The sequence below is a fragment of the Drosophila kikkawai genome, chromosome 3L (genome assembly GCF_030179895.1).
Source record: "Drosophila kikkawai strain 14028-0561.14 chromosome 3L, DkikHiC1v2, whole genome shotgun sequence".
In the NCBI taxonomy this organism is placed as follows: domain Eukaryota; kingdom Metazoa; phylum Arthropoda; class Insecta; order Diptera; family Drosophilidae; genus Drosophila; species Drosophila kikkawai.
The window spans coordinates 4972161-4999254 of NC_091730.1; the positions used below are offsets into that span (position 1 = coordinate 4972161).

General features: G+C 44.8%; 8 protein-coding genes across 16 annotated transcripts in view; 4 read left to right on the plus strand and 4 right to left on the minus strand.

Moving 5' to 3' along the window:
- Nrt (Neurotactin) overlaps positions 1 to 7531 on the plus strand; it is a 30761-nt gene extending 23230 nt beyond the window's left edge. For 3 of the 5 annotated variants that reach the window (XM_017174193.3, XM_070285895.1, XM_017174191.3), the window contains 2 exons: positions 3804 to 4471; positions 4577 to 7531. In XM_017174193.3, the coding sequence (XP_017029682.1) occupies positions 3850 to 4471; positions 4577 to 6510 (2556 nt within the window). In that variant the 5' untranslated portion in view covers positions 3804 to 3849 and the 3' untranslated portion in view covers positions 6511 to 7531. Of the gene's footprint in view, positions 1 to 1113; positions 1187 to 3548; positions 3729 to 3803; positions 4472 to 4576 lie in introns of those variants that run through there. The other 2 variants (XM_070285896.1, XM_017174192.3) reach the window with 2 other exon arrangements.
- A 115-nt stretch (positions 7532 to 7646) lies between these two features.
- mus302 (mutagen-sensitive 302) lies at positions 7647 to 10093 on the minus strand. The gene is made up of 2 exons (XM_017174195.3): positions 8422 to 10093; positions 7647 to 8342 (listed from the first exon to the last, which is right to left on the minus strand). Exons 1-2 carry the CDS (start codon positions 9962 to 9964, stop codon positions 7783 to 7785), a joined length of 2103 nt encoding a protein of 700 aa, XP_017029684.1. The 5' UTR covers positions 9965 to 10093; the 3' UTR covers positions 7647 to 7782.
- Positions 10094 to 10316: 223 nt separating this feature from the next.
- On the plus strand, positions 10317 to 12477 carry LOC108079911 (cold shock domain-containing protein CG9705). Of its 4 annotated transcripts, none has more exons than XM_017174445.3 (4): positions 10317 to 10644; positions 10731 to 11018; positions 11562 to 11684; positions 11763 to 12477. In XM_017174445.3, exons 2-4 carry the CDS (start codon positions 10885 to 10887, stop codon positions 11932 to 11934), a joined length of 429 nt encoding a protein of 142 aa, XP_017029934.1. In that variant the 5' UTR covers positions 10317 to 10644; positions 10731 to 10884; the 3' UTR covers positions 11935 to 12477. The 4 variants fall into 4 exon arrangements, with proteins under 4 accessions (XP_017029934.1, XP_017029935.1, XP_017029937.1 ...); XM_017174446.2 differs by having other exon boundaries at positions 10856 to 11018; XM_017174448.3 differs by having other exon boundaries at positions 10317 to 10628.
- A 1126-nt stretch (positions 12478 to 13603) lies between these two features.
- Positions 13604 to 15728, plus strand: LOC108079812 (acetyl-coenzyme A transporter 1). Its single transcript, XM_017174295.3, has 3 exons — positions 13604 to 13834; positions 13904 to 15308; positions 15381 to 15728. Exons 2-3 carry the CDS (start codon positions 13905 to 13907, stop codon positions 15555 to 15557), a joined length of 1581 nt encoding a protein of 526 aa, XP_017029784.1. The 5' UTR covers positions 13604 to 13834; position 13904; the 3' UTR covers positions 15558 to 15728.
- Positions 15717 to 17382, minus strand: eIF3e (eukaryotic translation initiation factor 3 subunit e). The gene is made up of 3 exons (XM_017174296.3): positions 17178 to 17382; positions 16709 to 17101; positions 15717 to 16646 (listed from the first exon to the last, which is right to left on the minus strand). Exons 1-3 carry the CDS (start codon positions 17265 to 17267, stop codon positions 15825 to 15827), a joined length of 1305 nt encoding a protein of 434 aa, XP_017029785.1. The 5' UTR covers positions 17268 to 17382; the 3' UTR covers positions 15717 to 15824.
- Positions 17383 to 17616: 234 nt separating this feature from the next.
- LOC108079814 (THUMP domain-containing protein 1 homolog) lies at positions 17617 to 18892 on the plus strand. Its single transcript, XM_017174297.3, has one exon. It carries the CDS (start codon positions 17683 to 17685, stop codon positions 18643 to 18645), a length of 963 nt encoding a protein of 320 aa, XP_017029786.1. The 5' UTR covers positions 17617 to 17682; the 3' UTR covers positions 18646 to 18892.
- On the minus strand, positions 18887 to 21615 carry PMP34 (Peroxisomal Membrane Protein 34). 2 transcript variants are annotated; one of them, XM_070286018.1, is made up of 3 exons: positions 21541 to 21615; positions 20910 to 20970; positions 18887 to 19884 (listed from the first exon to the last, which is right to left on the minus strand). In XM_070286018.1, exons 2-3 carry the CDS (start codon positions 20953 to 20955, stop codon positions 19079 to 19081), a joined length of 852 nt encoding a protein of 283 aa, XP_070142119.1. In that variant the 5' UTR covers positions 20956 to 20970; positions 21541 to 21615; the 3' UTR covers positions 18887 to 19078. The 2 variants fall into 2 exon arrangements, with proteins under 2 accessions (XP_070142119.1, XP_017029787.1); XM_017174298.3 differs by lacking the exon at positions 21541 to 21615 and adding an exon at positions 21065 to 21512.
- Positions 21616 to 21813: 198 nt separating this feature from the next.
- Positions 21814 to 26175, minus strand: Claspin (claspin). The gene is made up of 7 exons (XM_017174431.2): positions 25515 to 26175; positions 25205 to 25452; positions 24556 to 25149; positions 23212 to 24495; positions 22907 to 23156; positions 22505 to 22843; positions 21814 to 22024 (listed from the first exon to the last, which is right to left on the minus strand). The coding sequence occupies exons 1-7, from the start codon at positions 26169 to 26171 to the stop codon at positions 21905 to 21907; spliced, it is 3492 nt and encodes a 1163-aa protein (XP_017029920.1). The 5' UTR covers positions 26172 to 26175; the 3' UTR covers positions 21814 to 21904.
- Between the last annotated feature and the right edge of the window lie 919 nt (positions 26176 to 27094).

The window sequence follows — 27094 nt, forward strand, 5'->3', positions numbered from 1 at the left end:
CGCAACGAACACTTGGAAAAGTGCATGTCAAAATAGTGGGTTTTTGTTATAAAGTTTTCTGTTTTTTTATTAGCCACGCACACGACACTCAGCCTAGGCGCCATCTGTCGGTGGGTGGTGGCAGTTTTATCTGGTCACCAGTCAAGAAAAGGGTGCTAAAGGATAGTGAAGGAGAGAGAAAAAGGTAGCCAACAGGAAGCGTAATAAATAATAATAACAGGACGCAGATCGGTTAACTCCTCCCCCTCCTCCCACGCTTCTCCTTCCCCTCCAACTACGGTTTTTCTCCATCCCCTTTTTGCCCCTTTAATTCCTCCTTCTCCTTCTTTTGTCATTTGCTTTGCACTGTTTTCGTTTCATGCTTCGCTGCCGTTAGTTGGGCTACTAAAAAAAAAGATAGAACTGCATAAGTTTGGTGTAAAGACTATAAGATACCCTTTCAAAAGTAAAAGAAATAGTATTTGGGCATAATATTATATCTTCAATATTAATTTTATTAGTAAACATAATTATTTTAAGGTACTTGTTAAGAAGACAAATATTCGCATCTAACATTAACATTATCTTTATTTTATTATAATATTTAAACGACCAAAAATCCTTTCCCCCTGTAGCTTTATCAATAAATATACCCCGTTTTTCATAATACCCTTCAGACTATATATGAAAAGATGGAATGGGAAGTAAGGACAGACACAAGTTGCGTCTCTAGCCGCAGTTTAAGCCCAAAAACTTGTGTACCAGTTGTCGCATTCTCACTCCCCCCTGGCGAGAGTTCCCTCCCCCAGGGTGAAATAAATAAATGGCCCAAAGCAATTGCAGTTTTATGCATTTCCAAAGTGTTTTTTGGCATGTTTGGAGATACGTGGTTATTTTACCAGAATTTATTTGTTGCGCTTAAGTTGGGATCTATGAGAACTTAATGGTGGAGAGTCCGGTTGTGCCTTTCTGTTGTTGCTCGTGTTTTAGGATAATCTAGCAGGCTTTTTGAACAGTGGTTGGAAAGGTATTTTATATTGGTTAGTATATTGGTTACATCGTTAAAATTGTCAATTGTTGAATTAAAAAATGCTTTTTAAGTACAAGAAAAATGATAAACAACTTTATAAAATTCAGTTTTAAAACTGTAAAATAAGAATTCCATCTAAAAGTTGCATTTTCCCAACATTTTTCCCACTGTAAAGAGGTATGCGTTTTTCTCATCCCCTCCTCAGTATGTTGTGGTCAATTTTTTTTATGTTTTAACGGCAATTTCCATGTGCGCGGCACTTAAAAAAAGGAACACAAAAAAATGAAATAAAATCCAGGGATAATGGAATAGGAAGCAGGGGAAGTTAGGTCGGGGACTTTTGGATATGAGAAGGAAGTCGAATTGCATGTCAAACGCAAGTTTCGAATTTGATTTAATTTACGAGCCAAGACAAATTACAGACCGACAGCTCGCTCTCACATATGCCGCCAAGAATCGGAAAGGAGGCGGAAAATGTGCGGGACTCTGCTGCGTGACTTGACGACATGGAACGCTTTTCTTTAGCGCTTTTCATTGCCTTTTGGGTGCGTCAACTTTGTTTGTTTGTTTGACCCCCGTAGTGGTCGGGAACCAGACACTTTTGCAAACATTTCTCAGCTAATTAACGATGATAGGCTGGCGAGGAATGTGACTCGTTAGAGGTCTATAAATAATAGCCTATTTTTTGTATTTTTTTATTAACTTTGCAACATTAATTTATGTGTAAACTTAGCTTTGTGTCACAGTAACTACTACGGATTTAGACTGGTAAAAAATAAAATGGAAAACTATATTTACAAAATGTTTAACTTGCCATTAGACATTAATTTAAATTGATTTCCAACCTTACAACTATTTCTCCACTATAAAAATATAAATTAAACTGCTGATTCGTGTTTCATTTGAAATTCCTTAGAGTATCTTTAGATAGAAAATACCCCAATAAAGATTTAATTAGTTGTGTTAGCTCATGGATTTTACAGGAATTATTTTTATGTGACTGTAAAGATATTTAGTTCAACAGTCTTAAAGCCTCCGGCACGCACTGTACAGATCCGCAGAGGAGATAGTGCCCAGAGAGAAAAAGAGATACTCCATTTCCAGTGAACTGTAATTACTTTGACCTGCTTCTGTTTCTGCTTTTTTTAGGAGGAGAGAAAGAATAGTACGAGGAGGAGGCTTACATGCATTGGCCCCCATGACTTCTCTACACTTCTGCCAGACAACTTATCTCCGCCTCCGCCTGCCAGCCGGGCCTAGTAATACTTTGAAATCCGATTCAATTGGATTTCAATGCGTCTCCTCGTTCTGTCTGTCCCCACAGAGTCCCCCCACAACTCAAACTTAACCCCTTATTTTGTGGCGACACTCTTTTCACTTTCGATACGCAACGCAGCATTGTCGTGAGTTGTTGGTTTCGATTTTTCCTCCATTTTCCCCCCCTATGCTACTTGTCACGGAAAAAGTAGCGACTGGAACTGATAATGACGCCAGATTATGGCACGCAATGCAATTTGAACTTAAAGTTCACATTTTAATGGAATTTCGGTTGATTTACATGACAGAGGTCGCGGCTTGGCATCGTTTTTTCCCCTATGTCACATCATCTTCTGCCATGTTGCGTCTCTTTAGGTTTCCATTGCGTGTGGGTAATGGCCGCGTAATGCTCTCTTTTGAAGGAAATGACTAGAAAAAGTGGAATAAGGTTCACTGGACAAGGGACAGTGTAAAGTAAATGGAGATTGTGAAAAAAATTATATAAATTATTAAAAAGTATTATGTAAAACATATTCAATGTCCTAATACAGGAAAATAACTCATTTAATATAGTTTTAATAATTATAAGTTAAACATAAAGGTAATTTTTTAACCTAACATAAATAGTTTTTAAATGACGCTATGTGACTAATGACATTCTAATGTCCCTGTCCTGATCATTAAAAAAAAGTCAAAGAAAGTCAAGTAAAAAAATACTTAAAATTCTCATGACTTTTGCCCGTTTCTGGTCTCAATAATGAGTCTGGACGTGATTTGCTTCTGTGACCACGGTTGTAGCCCGCAGCGAGCGGCGTTTCAGGCATAATGATGCAAAGGTCCTGTCCAATCGAGTGTCCTTGGCTTGCCTTCCGCCACGTTGATTTTATAGTTTTTCGCTAATTAAGAAAATGCCAATGGATTTCTGAGAACGTGAGACGTGTGAAAAGCGACGAGGCGCACGTACCACAGAAAATTTTAAGAAGGAAGAGGGATCTTGCACGGTTGCAGGATAGATGGGATCACGGGGCGCAGCTGGTCCTGTGCGCTTAATAAATTTGCGGTCTTCCCGCCCCGAAAAAAGGCCATGCGGCAGGAATGTGTGCCTAGGGAAATTCGAGCAAATTTTCCACGGCCTACCTGAGAATGGTCCCGCTTTTCCAGGTAGGATTTCCAAACTAGATATAAATTCAGGTAGGGAACTAGCCCGGGGCCCAAAGAAAACCCTCGAGTAATTGTGCAAGGACAAAGAATAGAGAGACAGCCGGCGAGGATCAGCTGCTTGTCCTTAGGTATCTGGTTTTCCACCAGAATAAAAAGCGCGTGCAGCTGAAAGCGGCAGCTAGAAGCATTTCAGCCAGCGATCGTGATAGATCCTAGATCGTAGATCCTTAAACAAAAATAATTTCAAAAAATAAAAACCAGAGCCAAAGTCTAACCTAGTTATTTCATCAACTAAGTCAAGGTGTGTCTTCTGCACAGGACCAAAAATCTTAAGAACTTAAACTAAAGGATATATATATTATTTATATATTTCCAGAATTCTCGCAGAGTTCTCTAAACGATCTTGAATCATCCACAACAACATGGGCGAACTCGAAGAGAAGGAAACCCCGCCCACTGAGACCACAACAGCAAGCCAGCAGGATACGCTGGAGGAGCCCAAGGAAACGGACAAAATGCTGGACAAGAAAGAAGAGGATGCCAAGGAGAAGACCCCAAGTCCACAGACCTCAAAGCCAGCATCTCCCAATGCCGGCAAGAAGGCATCACCTCTGGCAGAAAAGAAAACTGCTGGAGATTCTACTGAATCAGACAAGACAAAGCCGGGTAATGGCGAGGAGATCATTGATATACCCGCCGAGAATGGCACCAAGCCGGAGGGCAACGATGACAAGAAGATCAGCAAGGAAGAGCGTGAAGTGAAGCCCAAAAAGATACCGATTGGTGGCCTCAAGCTGCCTGGTTTCTTTATGAAGAACAAACCCAAGGTTGAGGGCGATGGAGCTGAAGGCGAGCTGCTTGAAAAGGAGAAGGAGGAGGAAAAGGATAAGGAGGCGAATGGTGAGGGAGCAGCTGCCTCTGGCAAAGATGAGCAGAAATCTCGGCCAGGACTGGGTGAGCGTCTGCGCAGCTTCTTTGCGCGTAAACCATCGGCCGAAAAGGAGAAGAAACAGTTGGTTAATGGAGATGCCGATGCCAAGTCAGGTGAGTTGACTGGGTTTACTAAATATGGATTTTGAGACCTTAGTCATATTTTTTAATTCCTAAAAACGCAATTTGAACTAATTTATAATCTCTATATATTTACAGAAGCCACCGCTGAAGCCACCCCAGCTGAAGATGCCTCGGAGGCACCGCCCCAAAAGCGAGGCCTGCTCAATGCCATCAAGCTGCCCATTGCCAATATGATACCCAAGAAAAAGAGCAGCGAGGATGTGGAACTAGGCTTGGGCAAAGCCGGTCTGGCCTCCATGGAGACTCTTGATGATTCTTTAAAAGATCAGGACACTGTTGACAGGGCTCCGGTGAAAACCAATGGCACCGATGATCTGAAAAGCGATCTCAAGGATGAGAAGCTGGCAGCGGAGCAGAAACTGGCCGCCGAGGAGGAGGAACGTGAGCGTCCCGTCTCCCTGTTGAGTCGCCTGCGTGGCTACAAATGCAGTGTGGACGATGCGCTGATTGTGTTTGGAATCCTGCTGTTTATATTGCTGCTTGGCGTGATTGGTTATGTGCTAACCCATGAGACTCTGACATCGCCGCCGCTACGCGAAGGACGCTTTATACTGGCAGTGACAAGCTGCGGTCCCGTGGAGGGTGTCAAAGAAGATGGAGCCTTTGCCTTCCGCGGCATCCCCTATGCCAAGCCACCGGTGGACAGGCTGCGTTGGAAGCCAGCCGAGCTGATAGATGATATCAATTTGTGCTGGAACGATACCTTGCCTACGCACAACAGCAGCGTTGTGTGCACGCAGAGACTGGGCAATGGCACCACTGTGGGTGATGAGGATTGTCTGTACTTGGATGTGGTCACCCCACATGTGCGTTACAATAATCCCCTGCCTGTGGTGGTATTGATTGGTGCCGAATCTTTGGCTGGACCTTCGCCAGGAATCCTTCGTCCATCGGCCCGCTACTCTCGCTCTCACGATGTGATCTTTGTGCGTCCCAACTTCCGCTTGGGAGTGTTTGGTTTCCTGGCTCTTGATGCTCTCTCCAAGGAGTCACATCCCCCGACATCGGGCAACTATGCGCTCACCGATATCATTGCCGTTCTGAAGTGGATTAAGCTGAATATTGTGCACTTTGGTGGTGATCCCAAGTCGGTGACTTTGCTGGGACATCGGGCAGGAGCCACACTTGTAACTGTTTTGGCCAGCTCACCCAAGCTTAAGGATCTGTACACCAGGGCCTGGGCCTCGTCTGGATCGGCTATTCTGCCGGGAAAACCACTGACGGAGTCTGAGAAGCTCAACCAACAGCTGATGGGCACTTTGGAGTGCGCGGATGTGGAATGTTTGCGCGAGGCATCCAGCGAACGCTTGTGGGCCGCCACTCCCGACACCTGGCTGCACTTCCCCGTAGATCTGCCCCAGCACCAAGAGGTCAATTCCAGTGGCAGTCGTCACGAGTGGCTGGTTCTGGACGGAGATGTGCTCTTCGAACATCCCTCGGAGTCGTGGAAACGCGAACAGTTCACGGACAAGCCGCTGCTGGTGCTGGGAGCCACGGCTCATGAGGCGCACACCGAGAAGCTGCGCGAGCTGCATGCCAACTGGACGCGGGAGGAGGTACGTGAATATCTGAGCAACTCGCAAATTGGAGCCTTGGGTCTCACCGATGAGGTCATGGAGCACTACAATGCCAGCAGCTATGCGTCTTTGGTATCCATTATTACGGACATAAGGAGTGTGTGCCCGCTGCTAACGAATGCCAGGCTGCAGCAGAGCGTTCCCTTCTATGTGGTCACCCAGGGCGAGGGTGTAGATCAGCTGGCCACCGTGGATGCTGATGTGCAGGCCATCCTGGGACGGTATGAGCCTCACACCGTGGAGCAGCGTCGCTTTGTGTCTGCCATGCAGCAGCTCTTCTACTACTATGTGTCCCATGGCACGGTGCAGTCGTTCGATCGCAATCGCAGGGTCATCAATGTGGGCCAGGATGCGCAGCCGCAGGAGGACTACCTGACGTGCAACTACTGGATCCAAAAGGATATAGTGCCGCGATATGCGCGTGTCGATTAAGCGAACTAAAAAAAAAAACCCAAGACCCTGCTGCTTATCCTTCTTTCTCTTCTTTCTTTATCCAACTGGAGAGGGATTAATTGCCTGGAATTTCCAAATTATAATTATAATTTATAGATTTATAATTTATAAATTTATAATTTATAATCATAAATTATGACTAAAAAGTCCGTGTTTATCATTCTCCAGTTGACTTGTAGCTGTAGCTTCGTTTATCCCTTCGACTTCGTTTCGAGTTTAGTTTAGCCTAAGTGAATCTAGTGTTTATATATATATATATAAAGATATGTCTTAGTTCTCGTACAGTTTAAGTTGTAAGCTTTTTAAGTAACTACTACTTACTCCATCAAGCGTCGTCTCTCTAATCTTAATCATAAATACAACACACACACAATGACACAAGAAAAACACAAATAAAACATCACAAAAAATCACAAAATATATATACAAAATTATACTTGAAAAGTATAGATCTGCGTCTTTCAACTATCCAACCAAAAAACACAAGCACACACTTATCTATATGCTAAATACTATAAAACCATAAATAAAACTAAGAGGGAGTACATAGGCCACACAGCCGAGCTGGAAATAAATCGAAAAAATTGTATATCGATGTAAGGGATAATTGAAAAAATTCGATTAATCGATTTAGTTTCCAGCTCTGCCCACAAAGGTTTTTGATTTCTGCCAAAAAACTGATCACCGAACGACCAACGATGACGATGAAACCTTTTTTGATACTACTTTTACACCGAAACTCAAGACTCAAGAGCAAGAAGCAAACCGAATTCATTTAGATTTAGTGGCTGGAAGGGTGAGTCCCTCCCCCTTTGAAAGTGTTGCAAACATTTCGAGAGACTGTCTGAGGAATGAATTTAAGGACATTTATATATTTAATTCGTTCAATTCACTTGGGAGCATCTATAAATACGCCTCTTTATATATAAATATAAATCGAATTAAAACCGATATTTGTATGGATAACAAAACACACATTTTTGTATAGCTTTATATGTAATGTATATTATTAATAATCGAACCAACATTCTCCATTGTTTTATACAAGACTTATACTCACAACAGATATATATGACATCAAAACGAAATTGAAATTGAAATCAAGAATCAAAATCTGAGAAAATCGTAAAGTACATTTATGTTCACAAAATGTTTATAATAAATGGAAAAAATTAAAAATATGAAAAATTTAACACTAGAATTCATTATCAGCAGTCAGTTATTCTTAATCTTAACATGGCACCTCCTCGCTCATCGCTTGGAACTGTTCACCTTGTAGACGCGACACTTGTTGTCGGTGAGGGCGGCCAGATAGGATCCCGCCTGCGTGGCCACCGGGCAAATGTCGTATATCACCTCATTGACGGGCATGGTTTGGACGCGCTCCTCGCGCCTCACATCGTGCATCATCAGCTGCTTGCTGTCCTGCAGATAGCCCATTACCAATGTGTTATCCTCCACACCCAGTTGCGTGGGTCGAGTCATTATGGGCGTGGCCTTGGAACCATAAATGGTGGCCTTGATCTTCAGCACCGGGATATTGTCCATCTTGTCCAGCTGGGCGAGTATGAAGCGGGATTGTGGTGAATTTGGATTGGATCTAGCTGATATAAGCAACGTGTCCAGCACGGCATCGTATTGCATGGACAGGAAAGGCCCGTCTACATTGAGCCGGGTGGGCACTGCCGTCTCGCTGGACGCCGTGTACTCGTAGAATGTGAGGGCTGTCAACTGACAGACCAGGAAGCCGCCGCAATTAAAAGTCTTATTCGGTGGCACAGTAACTATGTGTATCACAGGACTAAAGTTTTCTGGAAAAGGTTAAAAAGGAAAGCAGGATTTGAATAATTAAAACCAAATTTAGGGAACTAACTTAAAGCGCACACTCACCATTGGCTTGGAATTCGCAGAGTATGTTCTCTGGAAATCGCAGGTCATAGATGTAGACTCCTCCTCGCAAATCCCCGGCGTACAGGAAATGCTCACGCTCGTTGCGATCCAGAGCGCAGGACCACAGCATTCTGTCGTGGGCCGTAAACATGGACGAGCACAGACGCGTTCGAATGTCAAAGAGTTTTATCTTTGGCTCCCGACTGGCCACCGTTAACAGCTGCTGCGACTCACTAAACGCCACATCCCTGACCAACAAAGCCGAGGTATGCAGGAAGTGCAAGGGCTTAAAGCTGGGCGGATCGATGAAGCGCATTCCGTACCCAGGAAACAGATTCTGGGCACTCTTCTGCGAGGCCACCAGCATCGAGTGCTTGGCGGAGTAGAGCAGCACCCGACAGCCCGGCTCCCGGGTGATCTCAAAGTTTTTCTCCATATACAGGCGATAGGAAGCCAGCTGATGGACGCTCTTCTGGCTACAACTGCCGGATGCATCGTCCGCGAAGGCCCCTCGACTGCCGCCTGCTCTAACCAGTTCCTTCATGCGATCATAGTTTGCCTGTAGCACTAGAAGCTTCTCCGAAGCGAGGGCATGGCAGAGCTTTGACGTGGCCAGCTCCGTGGTCAGCTCTTGGTTGCGTCGGCGCTCTGCTTCCAGCTGCTCCTTAATATCCGTGTCCAGCATTTGGATTTTTTTGGCATACAGGTGACGAATGTCACGAAATGTGGCTTTCGTTTTGCACTGCGGACACACCTTTACAGAGGATTGACGCTGGCTTTCGTTTAGCCAGCGCCGGATGCAGGATTCGCCAAACAAATGCCCGCAACGCAGCGAGACCAGTCGGTGCTCGCCACTCATTTCCCAGGAGTCCAGGCAAATGGGACAGGTCATGCCATCGTCTTCGTCCTCATCGGGACAGGCGAGTTTGGCCTCTGGGGAGGATTTTTTGGAGCTAGTCCCAGATTTGGGGGAGCCGCGCTTGCGTTTCTTAGGCGGCGAGGGAGTGTCTAGTGAGATCACAGCGGAGTTTTGGCCTCGAGACCGCCGGGAAGTGGTTGGTGGACTGGGCTGTGGTGGAGGATCATCAATGATGGCCTCAATTAAAGGAGCCAGAGGATGGGCATCCTCAGCGCCTTCAGGTTGTGGTGGCTCTTCCTGTATGACAACAGGATCGTCTGGCTCTTCATGCGGCTCTTGATTCTCGTCAGGTTGCTCCTGATTTGGATGAGGGTCTAGCGCAGGTACGCGTATCACCAGAGGCATCGCAACTTGAAAGAGCCGTCGTTCCAATGGCTCTGCTTCCTCTCCAGACTCATCATCTTGATTAATGAAATCTCCCTCCTCATTCACATAGCCACCGATATTATTCGGGATTATTCCAAGATCGTCCTCCTCGTCCAGCATTTCTGGCTGCGTGATGATCCGCTGCCATCCCTGCCTGCGCACCACAGGCTGATCGGAGTCCCTACTGGCCGCGGAGTCAGTTTCGGGATCGAAGACGTCCACGATCTCGCCGCCTTCGCTCTCCGTATCGCTCATCATTGCAGCGTTTACATGTAGAGACTATGTGGGATCACTTTTTTGTTAGAATTTCTGGAATTTCTTTAAAGACGCTAAAATTTCAATTTCTTATGATTTCTAGAGGTGGACTACGCCGCGTGAGCGACGGAGTGGCTGTAAAGAATATCGAAACGGGTTTGTTGATGATTTTTCTGCTGGAAATATAAAACAACAACAACCCATTTATTACTAATATATTTTTTAGAGTACTTTATTATTATTTTTACAAAATTATCCCCTTTATGACACCTGTTATTTTATTTAATTTTGCTATAAACTATCGAATACCAATCAAGCTAATCGAATGAATTGCGATATCTTTTGGACTTTGGCCTACGGTCACTCTAAACCACTCGACGCGAATTACTGAATCGCCGCCATTCGAAAAAAACTTAAATCCTGAGAAAAGCACGCTGAAAATCGCAACAAATACTTGCCCGAAAACGTGAATAAAATCTACGAATCCCCGGCAAACAAAAGTTGCAAATCAAAAAGCTGAATTTGCATAGAGAAAATACTCCCGAGTGACCGGCATTTCGCTTTTGCGGCAAAAAGTTGCATCAGTGTGGGTGTACGTTCCGTTCGATCCAGCAGCCAAAACGAGACGGAGAAAGCTTTTAAAATCGAGGTGTTAATTGCTTGAGAGGTGCGTGAAGTTCGCGGTAAGCTACATCGTAAAGGTGAAATTAGCGCAACGCAATTTGCTGGCTGACTAACCCGCGTACCCCCGTGGCCTTGAACTCGACAGACTTGGCTGCCTGCCGTCCACTCAGGCACGCATACAGCTATACGGGCAACAGCGACGCCACACACACACACACACATAAACACGCGCAAAAGCCGCTTCCACTGACCGACTGACTGCTATTGCAGAGCAAAAGAGAGGCAAGAACGCTAGAACCATGGCCGAACCAAGGACGCCCGAGAAGCTGCTGACCGCCAAGCCGCCGGTGTTCCACCACAACAGCCACAGCCCCAATGCCTCGCTGCAGCTGCCCAGTCCTATCATCACGCGGCGCACACGCACGGCCTCGACGTAAGTCCTCCACCTCCTTTGGCTTTGCCTGTCCTGCCACCCCGTCCCACAGCCAACCATGTCCTTGCCAAAACAAAAAAAAAAAACATCACTAGGCCCTATTACAGAGGCCTTACGAGGGGGTTTTAGGGGGCCACAATTTCCCTGTTTCAATTTTCTAGGCTTTTGGAAATTTTAAAGCTTTTAAAACATATATTTTTTTTAATGTTTAGATAAAAACTTTAGCAAATTCATTTTATTTATTTATATTTTACAAAATATCCCTAAAATTACCTTTATCTTTAAATTAATAGAATGAATTTTATTTATTTCCTACTTATAAAATATATATAAACTGAAGTTTATTTCTTAATAATATTGATATTTTAAATTTACATTAAAAATAAAACAGAAATCCTTTTAAAATATAACCTCTACTCCCATGTTCTGACATTGATTTAATTGCCTCTTCCTGCTTCTCCCTTTCCGTATTAAATGCTGCCAAAAACCCAAAACACGCGCCAACGCCAAAAAAAACCAAAATCCCACAAAAAAAAAACGTAGCTCCGCTCGGGCTCTGGAAAATCCGGTGGTGACCGGCATCGTGAAATCCTTCAGCCGCAGCAAGGGACACGGCTTCATTACACCCAGCGGCGGTGGCGAGGACGTATTCTGCCATGTTTCCGAGTAAGTTGATGAATAATGCATATTCGAGACCTTTCCTAAAAAAGTGTACATACATATGTACATATAATCGTTTTGCAGCATCGAAGGCGAATATGTACCCATGCCCGGGGACGAGGTCAAATACCGTCTGTGCGCCATTCCACCCAAGTACGAGAAACACCAGGCAGTGCATGTGCAGATTAGCAACCTAACGCCCGAGGTGCACCACAAGTGGGAGGAGCCGGTCTTTGGCTCATCGCCTGCCAAGTAGAGCTGGAGCAGGAGCAGGGAATAAGGCAAAGGGAGCGGAAAAGCGAGCAGTTAAAAGCTAAATGGCCTTCCACGAAATTTAATTGAACTGGAGCACGCCAACCGGGAGGAGCGAGAAGCGAAAGGCAAACAGAGAACGAAACAATAACCATGAAAGTAAACGAAAGCAGCCGCCAGGAAAGCCAGCCAATACAGAGATCGTAATAGAATATAGAATAACAGGCCTGCCATCCAGCCAACAGCAGCATCAGAGTTTCAATTGAACACTTAATTAGAATTTAAGCTAAGCTATGGAAACAAAACGGTCACAAATATTGCCTTCTTCCCTCTGGAAGAGTGAAGAGCAAACCAGTTTCAAGTCTATTATTATTGAAAACGTATGTATTCGGAAATTGAAATTGTTATTCGAGATGCCGGCCAGTATGGAGCCTGTATCAGTAATTACTTTTAATTATAATTGAAACATCTGAATGTGTTCGCTCAGCAAGCAAGTAAAATGCTCTCAGTAATTCACTTTATTATTAAAACAAAAGCTGCAAAACAATCGATTGTTGTTGTTGTTGTTTTGGGAAATGGGAGCAACCGTTGAATATTATCTACATGTTGATATGTGTACATATATATTTGGAAAGCACAGTGGCGGTGATAATAAAGTATTCTTAACTTTCATTTCTTTTAAGTTATTAAATGTTTTAAATATTTAAAACTTCATTGGCTTCTATTGTCAAAAAGTACAGCTTTTTACCTAGTTATTATAAAAAAAGTGGCTTAGGTAGATTTAAATAAACTGGATAAATCCTGATCCAGTTGGAAGGGTATTCAAGCTTTGGCGTATTATTTTAGAAGCATTTCCACAGGCTGAAATTATTATTTCTCCCGGCATTGTGGGACTTTTTTGTATTGCGTTGTATCTTATCGGTTTCCGGTAGAGGTTTACGCCGATGGTTAAAGGCATCGGCGGCGGCGTAGAGGTCAAAATGACTCGGCGGCGGCGGCGTAGTAGTCAGAAAGAACCGGCGGCGGCGGCGCGTCAAATAAGGCAAAAAGGCCATTTTAATGAGTTATTTTTTTTTTTTTAAGTTTTATAAAGAACAATGACACTGAAGGCCGCGCTGAAGCTGCGCCGATGCCGCACCAGCGGCGCGCCGCGGCGCGCCGTTATTTTCATAATTTGGCGGCGGCGCGTCAAATAAGGCAAAAATCGGCGGCGGCGGCGGCGTGGCGCGGCGGCGTATATGTCTAGTTTCCGGAAAGACAACCCAAGCTGCTGGGTTGTGTGTATACGCGCATATATTTCTGCCCGGCTTAACAAATAAGAGTACATATTGCTAAAAATAGCAACTCATGCTCTCCCAGTTGGATTTTAAACTTTTTACAGGAAGCCCGCCTCCGTTAAAAGTGTTACCAGTCGCTGTGCATTTTTTTATAGCTGTGAATCAATTTGCTATAAAATATTTATTGCGCTAGGGAAATGTTAAAAGAAATATATTTATAAATTATAAATAATATATTAATATAAAAAAATAACATAAAGCCATAAAAAACCAACCAGATTTTATCTAATTAAATTTTAAACACTTTACTTGCCGCCCGCCAGCTTCATTAGTGTGCCCAGTCGTGTTTAGGTTTTTATGGCAATATGGATGTGCTATAATTTAAATTACATGTTGGGAACGTCAACAAAAACATATGCCACGACCTTAAAAAATAAGTTTTGACGAAAAAAAAGCGCTAGCGCAGAAACCGATTAGTTTTTTTTTTACCGGAAATACCATCAAAATTCATAGCAGCCTCCAGAAAGTCAGAGACAGGTGGTAAAATAGCTTGCCGTTAGAGTGACGTGGACCTGGGGGACATTTGTTGTTATTTCGTTTTTACCTGTTTAGTGATTAGTAAAACAGGTGAGCCGGTGGCCTCCAAAGTGCCGTGCATATTGTATATATTATACTCTATATTTTATTTCTTATTAGCATGTCTGCGGTACGTCGAAAGGCGCCCGGCAGCGATGCCGACCAGGAGCTGCTCATCGAGGACACTTCAAAGTCGCACAAGGACAAAGAGGACCAAAAGCCCGATTTACGCGGAGATCGTAGGAACATAGCCATCCTGCTGTTCCTGTACATCCTTCAAGGCATTCCCATTGGCCTCATTGGCGCCATTCCCATGCTCCTCCAGAATCGAGGATCAAGCTACAAGCAGCAGGCAGAGTTTTCCTTCGCCAATTGGCCCTTTAGCCTGAAGCTGTTGTGGGCCCCGATTGTAGACTCGCTGTATGTGCGCCGCTTTGGACGTCGGAAATCCTGGTTGGTGCCGGTGCAGTACCTTCTGGGTGCCTTTATGCTGCTCCTATCGCTTCACGTGGACCGCTGGCTGGGCGGAAATGGCGTAGAACCGAATGTACCACTGCTGACCTTGCTCTTCTTCCTGCTGAACTTCCTGGCCGCCACCCAGGACATTGCCGTCGATGGCTGGGCCTTGACCATGCTCAAGCGGTGCAATGTGGGCCATGCCTCCACTTGTAATAGTGTTGGCCAAACTGCTGGCTACTTCCTGGGCTATGTGGTCTTCATTGCCTTGGAGTCTAAGGACTTTTGCAACACCTACTTGCGGGATGTGCCCATGGATGAGGGATTTGTGACACTGCCGCGCTTCCTTTGGTTTTGGGGCATCACTTTTGTGGTGGCCACCACTCTGGTGGCTATCTTCAAGAAGGAGAACGACATTGAGGATGCCCACATGGACGCTCGGTACACGGAGGAGCATGAGCTGAATATCCACCAGAGCTATAAGATCCTATGGGACATGGTTCGCATGCGACCAGTGCAAATCCTGGCTGCAATCCTGCTCACCGTTAAGGTCACGTTCACTGCCTGTGATGCAGTCACTAGCCTTAAGCTGATTGATGCAGGGATTCCCAAGGATAAACTGGCTTTGCTGGCCATACCTCTCGTCCCCCTGCAACTTATCCTGCCACTGGCAGTGGGTCGCTACACCAATGGTCCTCGACCCATGGACATTTACCTGAAGGCTATACCGTATCGAATTCTCATGGCCTTGGTGATCACTTGCCTTACTTATGCCACGCCCTACATCATCCAGGGCGGCTCTGTGCCAGTTTACTACTACGTTTTGTTGGTGGTCAACTATGCCTGCTACCAGGTTTTCCTGTACTCCATGTTTGTGGCCGCCATGGCCTTTTTTGCCAAGATCTCGGACCCAGCGGTGGGCGGCACGTACATGACATTCCTTAATACGCTATGCAACCTGGGTGGAATTTGGCCCAATACTGTGGTGCTCTGGCTGGTGGATGTGCTCACGTGGAAGCAGTGCTCTAATAATCCAAGTAACACCTGCCAGGGCAACGAGGAACAGCAGGTGAGTGCAGCTGGAAAGCAAATTTATACGTTTTTCTAGCCATATATAATGATTCCCCCTCCATGTTTCCAGAGCTGTGAAGCCGCTGAGGGAAAGTGCGAAATCACCTTCGATGGTTACTACCTGGAATCCGCTTTCTGTTTAGTGTACGGCATTGTGTGGCTTCTCCTAGTCCGCAAGTGGATAGTCTATCTACAGGATCTGCCCGTGCGTTCTTGGCTGGTGGTCAAGCAGAAGAAACAGCGGTAGCAATTAATTGTGTGATCCCGGTGGCTATCAACAGCTCCCCCAAGCGTAGGTACAAGCTAATTGTAAGACTAGGAGACCGTTATTGCATTCTGTAGGCTAGCGCAATTGAAAATTCCCGCCTTTCTTTATAAATTCCAAAAGGAAATAAAAAATTGAAGCTTTTGAGCGAAAGTTGGATGTTGGTTTATTCGCTCGACTGCGCGCAATCATTGAAGGTGTACAAAGTGTCTTAGATTAGTTTTGTGGTTTAAAAACAGTCCAGCAGATTTAATAGTACTTCCACGAGTCAATGGACTCTTGGTTCTTCTGCTTGCTCTTGCGCTCAATCAAACCGGCCAAATGCTCTGACCGCATCGACAGCGAGTCGATCTTCTCCACCAGCTGCTGGTAGGGACTCAGCGGCTGTGTGCCCATCACCACATGCCCCAGCTTCGAATCTATTTTGGCATTAAGCCGGGCATTCCGTATGAGGTTGACAATCCAGCACTCTGCCTCATTGGGCTTCATGTTCAGCTTGTCGGCCAGCATGCTAATGGTGATGCACTGATGTATACGGCAGAAGGTCTCGAAGATCATCAGGCGGGCATCCTCCACGAACTCATTCAGGCAGGCCACGATGAAGAAATCGTTAAGGATCACCGTCTGGCACTCGTGCAGCTTCAGACGAGCGCCCTCAAAGTCAAAGTTCACGTAGAGACACTCCAGGAACTCGGTGATGGGATCGCGGTACGTGTACGACTCCTGCTGGATTACCTTAATCAAATCCTTGAGGGCATTACGCCGGGTGCGATTGATCACAACGGCGGTGGCCAGATAACGCATGATGTGCGGGCACATCGTCTGGATGGCGTTCAAATACAGCGGCTTGTACAGGAACATCTCAATGATGAGATCCCTACCCTTGGGGTGGTTGAAGAAAACCAGCACAGACCAGTGGATCAGCCAGGTGCGCTGCTGCAGGGCCTGGATGGTGCTGAAGTTGGCACTGTCAATGTAGTCACGCAAACGGGTCAGATCCTCCAAGGCGGTGTTCCAGTTGAGGGTCAGAATCTCGGCAGCCAGCTTGCCCCACAAGACATTCAGATAGTTCTGGAATTAAAGTTAAGTTAGCTTCTTAGAATCCTTCATGTTTTTCAAGATATTCCACTCACCTTATCATTGGGCGACATTACAATCAGGCAAAAGTAGAGATACGAGGTGGACTCCTGGTAGTTGCCGCACTCGTACAGATACTTGGCCAGCTTGTAGGCGCTTTCCAGGTGCTCCAGCTTAAAGTTGTAATCCTTTTGCAAGGCATTGACGAAGGTCTTCGAGTCCTTCATGCTCTCGCCATTCTTGAGAATGTCGGTGGCCTTCATGATGGGCGCCACCTCGTTCTGCAGCTGCTTGAGCGTAGCCAGGACCTCAGCCTTGCGCTGCACTAGCTCCTCGGGCATTTCCTGGCTGAGATTGAGACGCTTTCGCGTGTCCATCGTGTAATCAATCATGTTCGTCTTGTTCACCGTCTCCAGGATGTATTCCAGCAGCTCCTGCTGGTTGTAGATCTGTGGGAGAAACATATAACTCATAAGTGGTGACACGGCAACCGCTGGCGGAGCACCGCCTTGCAAATTTTCTAACCTCCTTGCCGCACAAGAATTCCAGCAGCGGGAAAGTGAGATGCCTGTCCAGGTATTGACAGTTGATGCGTGTTAGATCGAACTGCGCCATGATTGCTGCTGTTTTACTGTGATTTAACAACAAAATTTACACGCAAAATTGCTCGAAAAATACGCGTGCGAAAGGCAAACAGTGTGCCCAGGGGCGAAAAGAATGACGCCAGATAGGTGTGGCCGAGGCATGAAAGTGGTAGCACCACTAAATATACCAGACAGCTGAAAAGGAGAATTTTTTTAAATTTATTTAATTTACTTTCTAATTTACAGACTAATTAAATTAAATGAAAAACTTCTTGTAAAGTTTTTTATACGTTTTAATCTATAGAACATCTAATTTAGGCTGTACTTTAAAAATGTAAATTCCCTGCCGGCGAGTATTTTATTGCAAAGCTTGGTATTTTTCGAAACCACGGTCACATTGCTCAAGAAACTGTCATTCAACGCCGGTAAAAACATTTTCCTATTTTATGGAACCTTCTGTTAAAAAACCCAAGATGACGAACCCCAAGTTCAAGCAAAACAAAAAGAAGTATTTCCAAGCCAAACGACAGGTGCTCCAACCAGGACAGCGCGGCTTCTTTGCCACGTGCAACATCAACGAGAAGGCATGTGTGCGCGAGTGCTACAATCTGTTGAATCACTACGCAGATTTGCTCTACGGCCCGGAAAAACCGGAGACCGAGCCGGAAAAGAAGCCGGATAATGTGGAGAAGGAAGCTACCGAGGCAGAGAATGGGAGTGGAGGAGCTGCAGCCAATAATGACGATGACGATGACGATCTGGACGCAGCAGCAGCCAAATGCCGGGAGACTCTTTCCCAACGCAAAGTGCGCTTTCAGAACATGGACACCGGTACCACCAACTGTGTGTTTATACGCACACTACTCGACGATCCCGTGGAGCTGGGAAAGCACATAATCAAGGACATACAAACCACCGGCAAGTCGCAATCACGCTTTGTTCTGCGCCTGGTGCCCATTGAAGCCGTTTGCCGCGCCAACATGCAGGATATTATCAATGCCGCTGGCACACTCTTCGACAAGCATTTCCTTAAGGAGCCCACCAGCTATGGGATCATTTTCAATCATCGCTATAACCAGCAGATCAAGCGAGATGAGGTCATCCACCAGCTGGCCGATTTGGTCAACTCCAAGAACATTGGCAACAAGGTGGACCTTAAGGAGGCCAAGAAATCGATTATAGTGGAGGTGCTGCGTGGATTTTGCCTGCTCAGCGTCATTGACAACTATTTGGAGAGCAAGAAGTACAATCTGGCCGAGTTGGCCAATCCCAGCGAGAAAAAATCGAAGGATGATAAGAAGGCTTCAGGGGAGTCTAAGGATAATGAAGAGAAGGAGAAGCAACCTTTAGAAGACTCCCAGGAAGGAAAAACTGAAGATGGCGAGGATTCCAAGTCGGGGAAGAACTGACAAGAGAAAGAGAAGACTACGAAGCCATCGGAGGAAGACAAAGTCCAGGAAGAGGAGGCCTAGAATATAGAATAAGCAGTCCCTGAAACTGAAGACGGCGTGGATTCCAAGTCGAAGAATTACTAAAGAAGACAAAGTCGAGGAACCGGAGGTTTAGAGATTTCAGGAGCAAGAATATAGAATAAGCAGTCCCAGACGAGTCATTCTGCTGTGCAGACTATCCCTGAATAAAACGCTCCAGTTATTATTTTTTGCTTTTGTTAAGCATTATCCTTTCCTTTATTCCATCCAAGCTTAGCGGCTACCTTTGGAGTGTTTTCGTTTTGTGTTCTGTGCTGGCCTTAGATCCTTAGACAGGCTGTGATGCATTGCGGCTTACAGTTACGTTAGGTATTTAAAACTACGGGTATACTAGAGTAAAAGCCTCTTCTCATCAGTTGCGCTTGAGCAGCATGCCCACGGTGCCGGCAATCTTCTCGTAGGCCATGAACATCAGGGCGGCAGTGAGCACGGTTTGCAGGATCTTGGCCTCCAGGCCGCGGAACAGACCCCGAATGCCCTGGTGCTGCAGTATGCTAATCATTAGCTCCAGCGTACTGGGCGTCTTGGCTTTAGACGAGGTCGATGGCTTCGTTTCCGCCTCCTTACTGCGATGTCGCTGCTTGGTCTGCACCAGCTGCAGTGGATACGTTAGCACCGTGGCAAAGGCCTTGGCAATTGCTCCAATAAAGAAGAAACTCAGGCTGCCCATTTCACCGCCATTAAACCGCATTAAATTGCGCTTGAGCAGCTCATACATCATGAACTGCAGGGCGGGATTGGAGACCAGCATCAGAGAGGGAATCGTGCCCGACCAAAGCCCGGCGATGCCCTCCGTCTTGGCCACATACTTGAGACCCTCCAGTAGGCTCTTGTAGTGCTTGTTAACCTCGTCGGAAGTGCCGGGCACATTGCGCATGCGCAGACGCGTGTTGACCACCCAAAAGGGTGTGGTGGTCAGCACATTGATTATCCCGGCAATGCTGCCTAGGAGTAGATCCTTCAAGGCGCTGTGCTGGGCAGGAGAGCCGCCTGAAGCCACAGCCTTTAGCGCGTGGAATGTGTAAAAGTAGACAAAGTTCGAGATGCACAGGCTCTGGAGGACGGGTCCTAAGCCGCGGTATAGGGACTGGAAGCCCTCGCCTAGGACGATCTCCTTGATCACCTGCTTGGTGCTGCGCACCTTGCCGGCTTCCTCCACTGCAAAAAGAAATAAAGAAGTGTTTGTTTTTTATAGTTTGAGATTTTGTGCTTTAGAGTTGGAGATTATGGCAGCTGGAACTGCCTCTGGCGATGGCTTCTGCTGCTTAAGCGTTAATTTAATTTGTCACGCATATACTAACATTAGCTATGGGTTTAAGCCGACCTTGAACCCCCTAAATATGATAATTATTTTATTTCTGTCATTGAACTTGGAGAGACTAAAGTAAACTCTCTTTAGTAAACTCCTTTTCGGAGGTAATAAGTCAGAAATAAGTAAATATTTATGACATTAATACTTGATGTCTTTATATGCAACTTTCCCTGTCTTGTTTTGTACACTAAATATTGATTAAGTAATAAAGAATCTTATTAAAAAGTGTTGCTTTGTAAAGGTCATAAAATAAACACTTAATCTTATAGGCAGCTAAGGTTTTATGGCATTTTATGATTGTTTACTTATGCAACAAGGTTTTAATAACTTTACAGAAAAAGAAATCTTATATTTCAATCGTGTTTTATAGGCAATAAATACTGTATGCTTAATTTCGTGTGACAAAGTCCAAATGTGCACTTGCACCATTGGCAAATTGTATGATTGTTTTTATAGAAATTTTTCTTGTGAAAAATAAGCATAAAGACCAGTTAAGACTGATCTTTGAACCCTAAAAATATTAATAAATAAATCTTAATAAATCAACGTGTATCTTCTGTATATCTTTTTCTTAAAAGCCTACACCTTTTCCCTAAGTAAATATACACAATCTAAGCATAGCCTCCTCAGTAACCCAAGATCCTATCGATTTCCCCCCTTTCTATAAACAGAACCTATGAAATTGGATTAGCGACGCGGCCCACTGATTAGACCCCGGCGGCTCTTTAACATATCAATAGAAAGTTTCCAATCGCTGGAGTTTGAACTCGCCCAAAGGTAGGTATAGTAGGTGCTATCGAAGCGTGCTCCGTTATCTACGCAGACTTTAAAGATTAGTTACAGGCGGAAACCAACACTCCCCCCAACTTACACTGCAGGCGGGAACGCACCGTGTCCAGCGGATAGAAGGTGCTCATGGCAATGCAGCCGCCCTGTAAGAGAGGAATCCATGTGTCCAATTAGCATTTACCCAGTGTCATCTTGACCTTTAGCCGGCAAATATTTAAGCGGGGACACTCAACATACCGCGGCTCCGGAGACGGCGTGCACAAAGTTTTGGTAGCTCAGCACTTGGCTGAGCTTCGAGGGGGCCACCATAGTGTTTGTTTTTTGGGGGCTATACACTGGCTCGAATCTGGCTGTAGAGATCGCGACGTCCGGCGGCGTCTTCGGGCGAGTGTTTACTGACGGATCTGGCTGCCACCCGGCTTGGCTGGGTTAAAAATATGTACGCGAAGGCAGCGCAGTCGTCGCAATGCCAGCGCTCGCCGAGATTAGATTAATTTAAACGGAGCGCGGCAATGGAGGTGGGGCGTCCAACCCTTTGATTTACCCTCCTGGTTGCAATTTTACAACAAACGAATGATTCACTCACATAATTCGCGTTTTCTATTACAATTTTAAGTTGCATTTGCAAGAGTGACCGTAGTGTGATACCAAAAAGCATTAAGTATGGGAAATATACCAAAAAAATACTTAAAAGGAAAAGGATCTTAACATACCGTTATTTTATTTACAAAATAATTTTTAGAAAAGTTTTTAAATGTTTTTAGGCAACATTGTTATATTGACAATTATTTCAATGGAAACTAGTGCATTTACTCCTGTTAAAAAACACTAAAAATAAATAATATTCCTTAGTTAATGTTGTATTTATTGCTAATTATCTTTTGTAAATTTATTAGAAAGTTCCACATACCACATACCAATGAAGAATCTTTTAAGAAACACGAAAAAAAATATAATTAAAGTTGTATTTATTTCTATTATTTTTTATAAGCTTATCTACGAGTTCTCCTATTAAAATATACAAGTCGGGGATTTCTTAATATTTAATAAAATTCTTAATATTAAAAATGACTTGACCTAAAGCAACTGATCTATAAGGCACTTGTCTCTGCGGGGCTCCAGTTTAGGTTTCTTCATGAAATTCACTCCCGTTTCACTGCTACTGTTGAGTAAGTCGGCAGCTTTACGTTTTTGATTCTGTAAATTAAATATAAAAATAAATAAATAATTAAATATATAAACAAAAAAAAGAAGGTATATATAGGAAGCAAATGTTTGAATGAGAAGACTTCTTTAATGCTATACAAATTTCTTAATAACTTCGAGAAGCCGAAATTTGTATACTCTTGTAGCTCAAAAATCGATCCTAACTCGGCCAAAAATGTATTCATATCACTTCGGAAAGCTTTTCTATGCTAGTTTTTTCCAGGCTAAAAAATCTGCGTACTAAATTTTAAATTTTAAGAAATAAAATTTTTTGATCATTTTCAAGAATTTTAATGATTAACCCCTTACATTTTTTTCAAAAAATTAAAAATTTTTATTTTTTTTCTAAGATGGCTAGAAAGACGCGCCTGTTAATGCTGATCAAGAATATATATGATTTGTAGGGTCGGAAATGATTCCTTCACTGCTTTGCAGGCTTCTGACTGCAAAAGGTATAAAGTAAATGCTTACCTCATGTTCCTCCTCCGTCAGAGTGGCAAAGACAAAGTTCTTGGCCTTGGCCGTTTTCACGGAAACCGTGCCGGCCTCACCCGGCTCACCAGTCGATCCTTTGGTCAGACCCGCTGCCAGTTTGGTAAGCGTCTCCTGATCACGAACCAGAAACGAACCACGCACTGCGCTCTTCTGCTGCAGCTTGTTGCCGGTGACCGTTTTTGAGATCAGAAACGGTGAGCTCTTCTTCACCTCCATCGTGGTCTTTTTGGCCGTAATTATGTTCAGCCGACGTATAGAGCTACCTGGAGTAGAGCTGCTGTTCATCAAGGATGTAGACAAGGGCGAGGCGGCTTCCTAAAGGAATAAGAAAACTCAATAAACTATGTTTGGGTCAAGGAAATGTAAAAGTTATCCCACCGCTTTTAGACCCTTTTCCAAGAGCAATTGCTCGCGCTCGTAGCGGATTTTCCGCCAAAGATGTTCATTCTCCTCATCACCGCTGCCCTCGTTGGCCTCGCCATTCTCCGGACGCTGATCCTCCAGGCTGAAGCCGTTCTCTGCGTTCTTCCAGCGAAACTGACGCTGACGCACAGCGCCCTCTTCGTCCTCAAAGAGCATCTCCTGGATCTTGCGCACCTCCCGTATATCCTGGTCAAGCATTTTTCGACTTTCAGGAAAAACAAAATAAGTTTAAGGGAAAGATGATAACGTAATATACTCACGCATGTATTTGTCCCAGCTCTTTACGCAGCTTCTCGCGATCAAACTCGTCCTCATCGCCCAACTCTATGTCATAGGCATCCATGTTCTTCTCGTCCTCGTCGGCTGATCCCCACTCGGACTCTGAAAGCTCAGCTTCCTTCTCCACAAAGTTGGCGGCGCGCAATTTACGTTCCTTTTTGTTCATCTCCACGAGGATTTCGTTTTCCTCGGAGTCGTAGTCCACAAAGGTTTCTGGTATATCCTCTGCTGGCTCTTCATCGCTTAACTCATCCAACTCCTCCTCCTCCTCCTGGTCGCTATCTTCGTCATCGGAGAAGCCCAATTTGGCCTTTTTCTTCTGCCTTTTCTTGGTGAGTTTCTTCTGGCGCGGCTTTTCTGCTTGGTGGTCTGACTCCTTGGTCTCCTCCTCATCGCTGGATATGATTTTGTGGGCCACCACTGGGAGAAGTTGGGAATCCGGCGGCAAAAGTTCCTGCTTTTGCGTGGCAAAGGTGCCGGAACACAGGGACTCCAGCTCTTCGGGTGCCTCCTGGCTACTTGCTCCTCCCAACTGAGTCATGGGTATCTGACTGATGACAGCCGTGTCCATGGAGGGTGCAGCAGAGGAAAGCATTTGGGTCTGGGGAAACTGTCCAGAGCAAAGGTCAAGCAGCTCGTTCTCCTCATCGCTGGCTGTGCGATGATGGGTTTCCGCATCAAAGAGCTTCTGGGCAGAGAGTTGCAGTTGGGTGGCCGTGATGGGAGGAGCACCGCTAGGCTTGGGAGTTTGTAGTAGATCCAAATCATCATCATCGTCGGAGTTGTCGTCATCCTGGAAGGCCTGAATTATTCTATTTCTTTTACGTGAAGTTTGGGTCTCTTCTGCTAAGCTTTCCACATCACTCTCGCTGCTCTTTTCCTCTTCCTCAACTTCTTCATTATCCTCTTCTTGATCTTCGCCAGCAGCCTCTTCTGCTTCCTCATCCCTTAAGCCCTCGCCCACCTCTAAGATCTCTTCCTCCTCGTTTATTGTGATCTCAGCACAGCCAGGCTTGTTTTCCGGCTCGTACTCTTCCTCCTCATCCACTTCCATGTCTTCTTCCTCTTCTGCTCTTTCTTGTTCCTCTTCCATTTGCCTCTTACGCAGCTCTTCCATACGTTTCTTGTTGATCAAAGTCTTGAGCTGCTCCTGCATTTTAATGTAAGCCGCTCCCGGCTTGGGTTCTTTACCCACAGGCTCCTCATCATGCAAATGGATGTTCACCTTGGACATTTCCAGTTTGCCATGCTCAGTGGTTAGGATACTAAAAGAAGAAGAATCAAGGATTAATATAGTTTCTTTGCTAAGCTTTTAGATTACCCACTTGACAGTCTCCAGAGTCTTGTGCTTTTTGGCCTCGCGGGTCTTCATCAGACGCTGCAGCAAATCATCCACTCCAGTTGGTTTCTTGGCAAACATATCACCCGTTTCGAGGTCTATTACCATGTTGGCATCACCCTTCAGCGAGGGACTCACATCCGTGCTCTTTTCGATCTTTAGCCGACGAATTACTTCGCTGATCTTAGGGGTTGCCGGCTTGGAGGGCGGGGTTATGTTGATAGAGCTCAAGTCCAGTTTGGGCAGCTCTACCACCTCAGTAACAAGGCGTACCTTAGCGGGAGATGTTTGATCACCTTGCTGAGGGATTTCCCTCAAACCTGCAGCAGCTGAGGTGGAAGCAAGGGGTTCTGCTTCTGCGAGAGCATTCTCCTCCATTGGTTGGATGGCTAGCTCTTCTGGCTGCTCCTTGGGTTCAGCTTGGATCTCCTCTACATCATCCATAACACCTTGTTTGTCTTTAAACTCCACTTGAGGTTCTTCTTCATCTTTCTCTGGTTCCGAATCCTCTTCCTCTTCCGGCTCGGATTCGGATTTGAAAAACTCCGTGGCCTCCTGGGCTCGCGCCTCCATTAGCTTCCTTTAAGAATAATGGTTATAAGTTAAGTTTTATATTTCCTTTGTTAATAACCTACGCAAATGCCTCCAAGTCCTCGCTGGCCATGCGCAACCCCACCGACTTCCTAGGCTGCTTGTTGGGCATGGGACTGCCGCCGGCCAAGGCGGTAGCCAGAGGCGCATTTATGGTTCGTCGAGCGAGAAACTCCTTCAGCGTCCTGGGCTTCGGCTGGTGGTAAGGCACAGTGATATGAGCCTCGCGGTGCAGACGTTGTTGCTCACTTTGGATGGCCTGCATGCCCTCTAAAGCTTTCTTAGCTGATTCCTGAAGAAGAATGTTCAGGGATAAGAATATATTTTAAAGGGAAATTTGATGGGTAAACTCACGCGCACAACTTTTGGTTTCTTTGGTTTTCCAGCGGCTGGTTCTTGCTTTTCTGCTGCCTTCTCTGGACTGCTCACCTCCGGTTCGGATTCTGAGTCCACCAAACCCTTGAGTTTGCTAGTCACGGGACTGGTTTCTTGGTCACTCATGTCTTTGTGGTCCTCCTGTTCACTATTACTGTCCATTCGCTGCTTATTTTTCTTTGTTTTCTTGGAGGGTTTCTCCCTATTTTCATCCTGCTCCTGGACTTCCTCCTCATCCAAATTTTCCGATTTTTTCTTGGCCACCTTTTTGGGCTTTTTTTTATGAGGTTTCAGTTCCTCTGACTCGGAATCCGTGTCCACCAAGCCCTTAAGTTTGTTATTTGGGTTTTTCTTGGGTGGAGTCTCTGGATCCGGCTTCATTTCCTCATCCTTTTGTGGCTCCTCTTCACTGTCCGTGTCTATGATGGCTGATATTTTCTTTTTGGGCTTGGTAGCCACTGCATCTTCCTTAGCTTCCTCTTCATCGCTCCGCTGCTCCAGCTCTGGCTCCTTATTCGTAGCACCCGCTACCTCCATTTCCTCCTCTCCATCGTCGCTGAGCAGTCTCCTCTGGCGCCTGGCCTTTGGAGAGATTTTCCTTGATATATCTTCGCTTTCGCTATCGTCCGACATCATCAAACTTTTGGCGCAAAGAGTGTTGAAAATCGCGGGAGCCAAATCAGCTGTTCCAAGGCAGCAAAAACATCGATAGTTGTTATCGCCTGACTGGACCAGGAGGTTCAAGTCTTTGATGAAAAAGTGAGAAACTTTGCTCTGAAAATAACGTAATAAACACTAACAGAAAAACTATACAAATTACAAAAATTAAAATTAAAATCCTTATTAATTAATAATGAAATGGAGATATTTTTTGTAATTAATGCTTTTTATTTTAAATTTAAAATTAAAAAAAAAAAAATGTATAACTATGTTGATTAATAAACAAAATTTAACCTAATAAAAAAATACACAAAAGGCTTTTCGAATTGAAATTATGGCTGTTTGGACTGTTATAGTTTTTTAACTTTGACCAAAGAAACTTTTAACTTTTGGACTATTAAACATCAATGCTTTAAAAACAATGATTATTTATTTGTATAAACTTTGTCTATCTATGTATTAATCTATTAATTTAGTCAAATCTGCAGACCATTACAAAGACTGTTTAAATATCTATTTTTATCTCAAGTTAAAGTCTCTCGGCAGGTGGACCCGTAAACTATCAAATGTACATGATTATTTAAATGGAAATCAAACAGCGTGAACGAGTCTAAGACAGCAACTTAATCAGCAGCAACTTATTGCGGGCCCCGCAGCAACCTTTCCACAAGTACAGCAATCGAAAGTAATCGCCCAACGGATTTGCATACATCTTCAGCACAGGTAGGTGTGTGTATGTCTGTGTTAGCGTTTCACCTGCTGCCGTTGTTGGAAGGCCGCCTAAAGTTGATTAGACCAGCGAATTTTTATTGTTGCAATTGCTTTGATTTTGTCTAGATGGATGAATGGAAATTAAGTTCAAAATATATTATTTGTAATAGAGTTTACTTATTATTCAC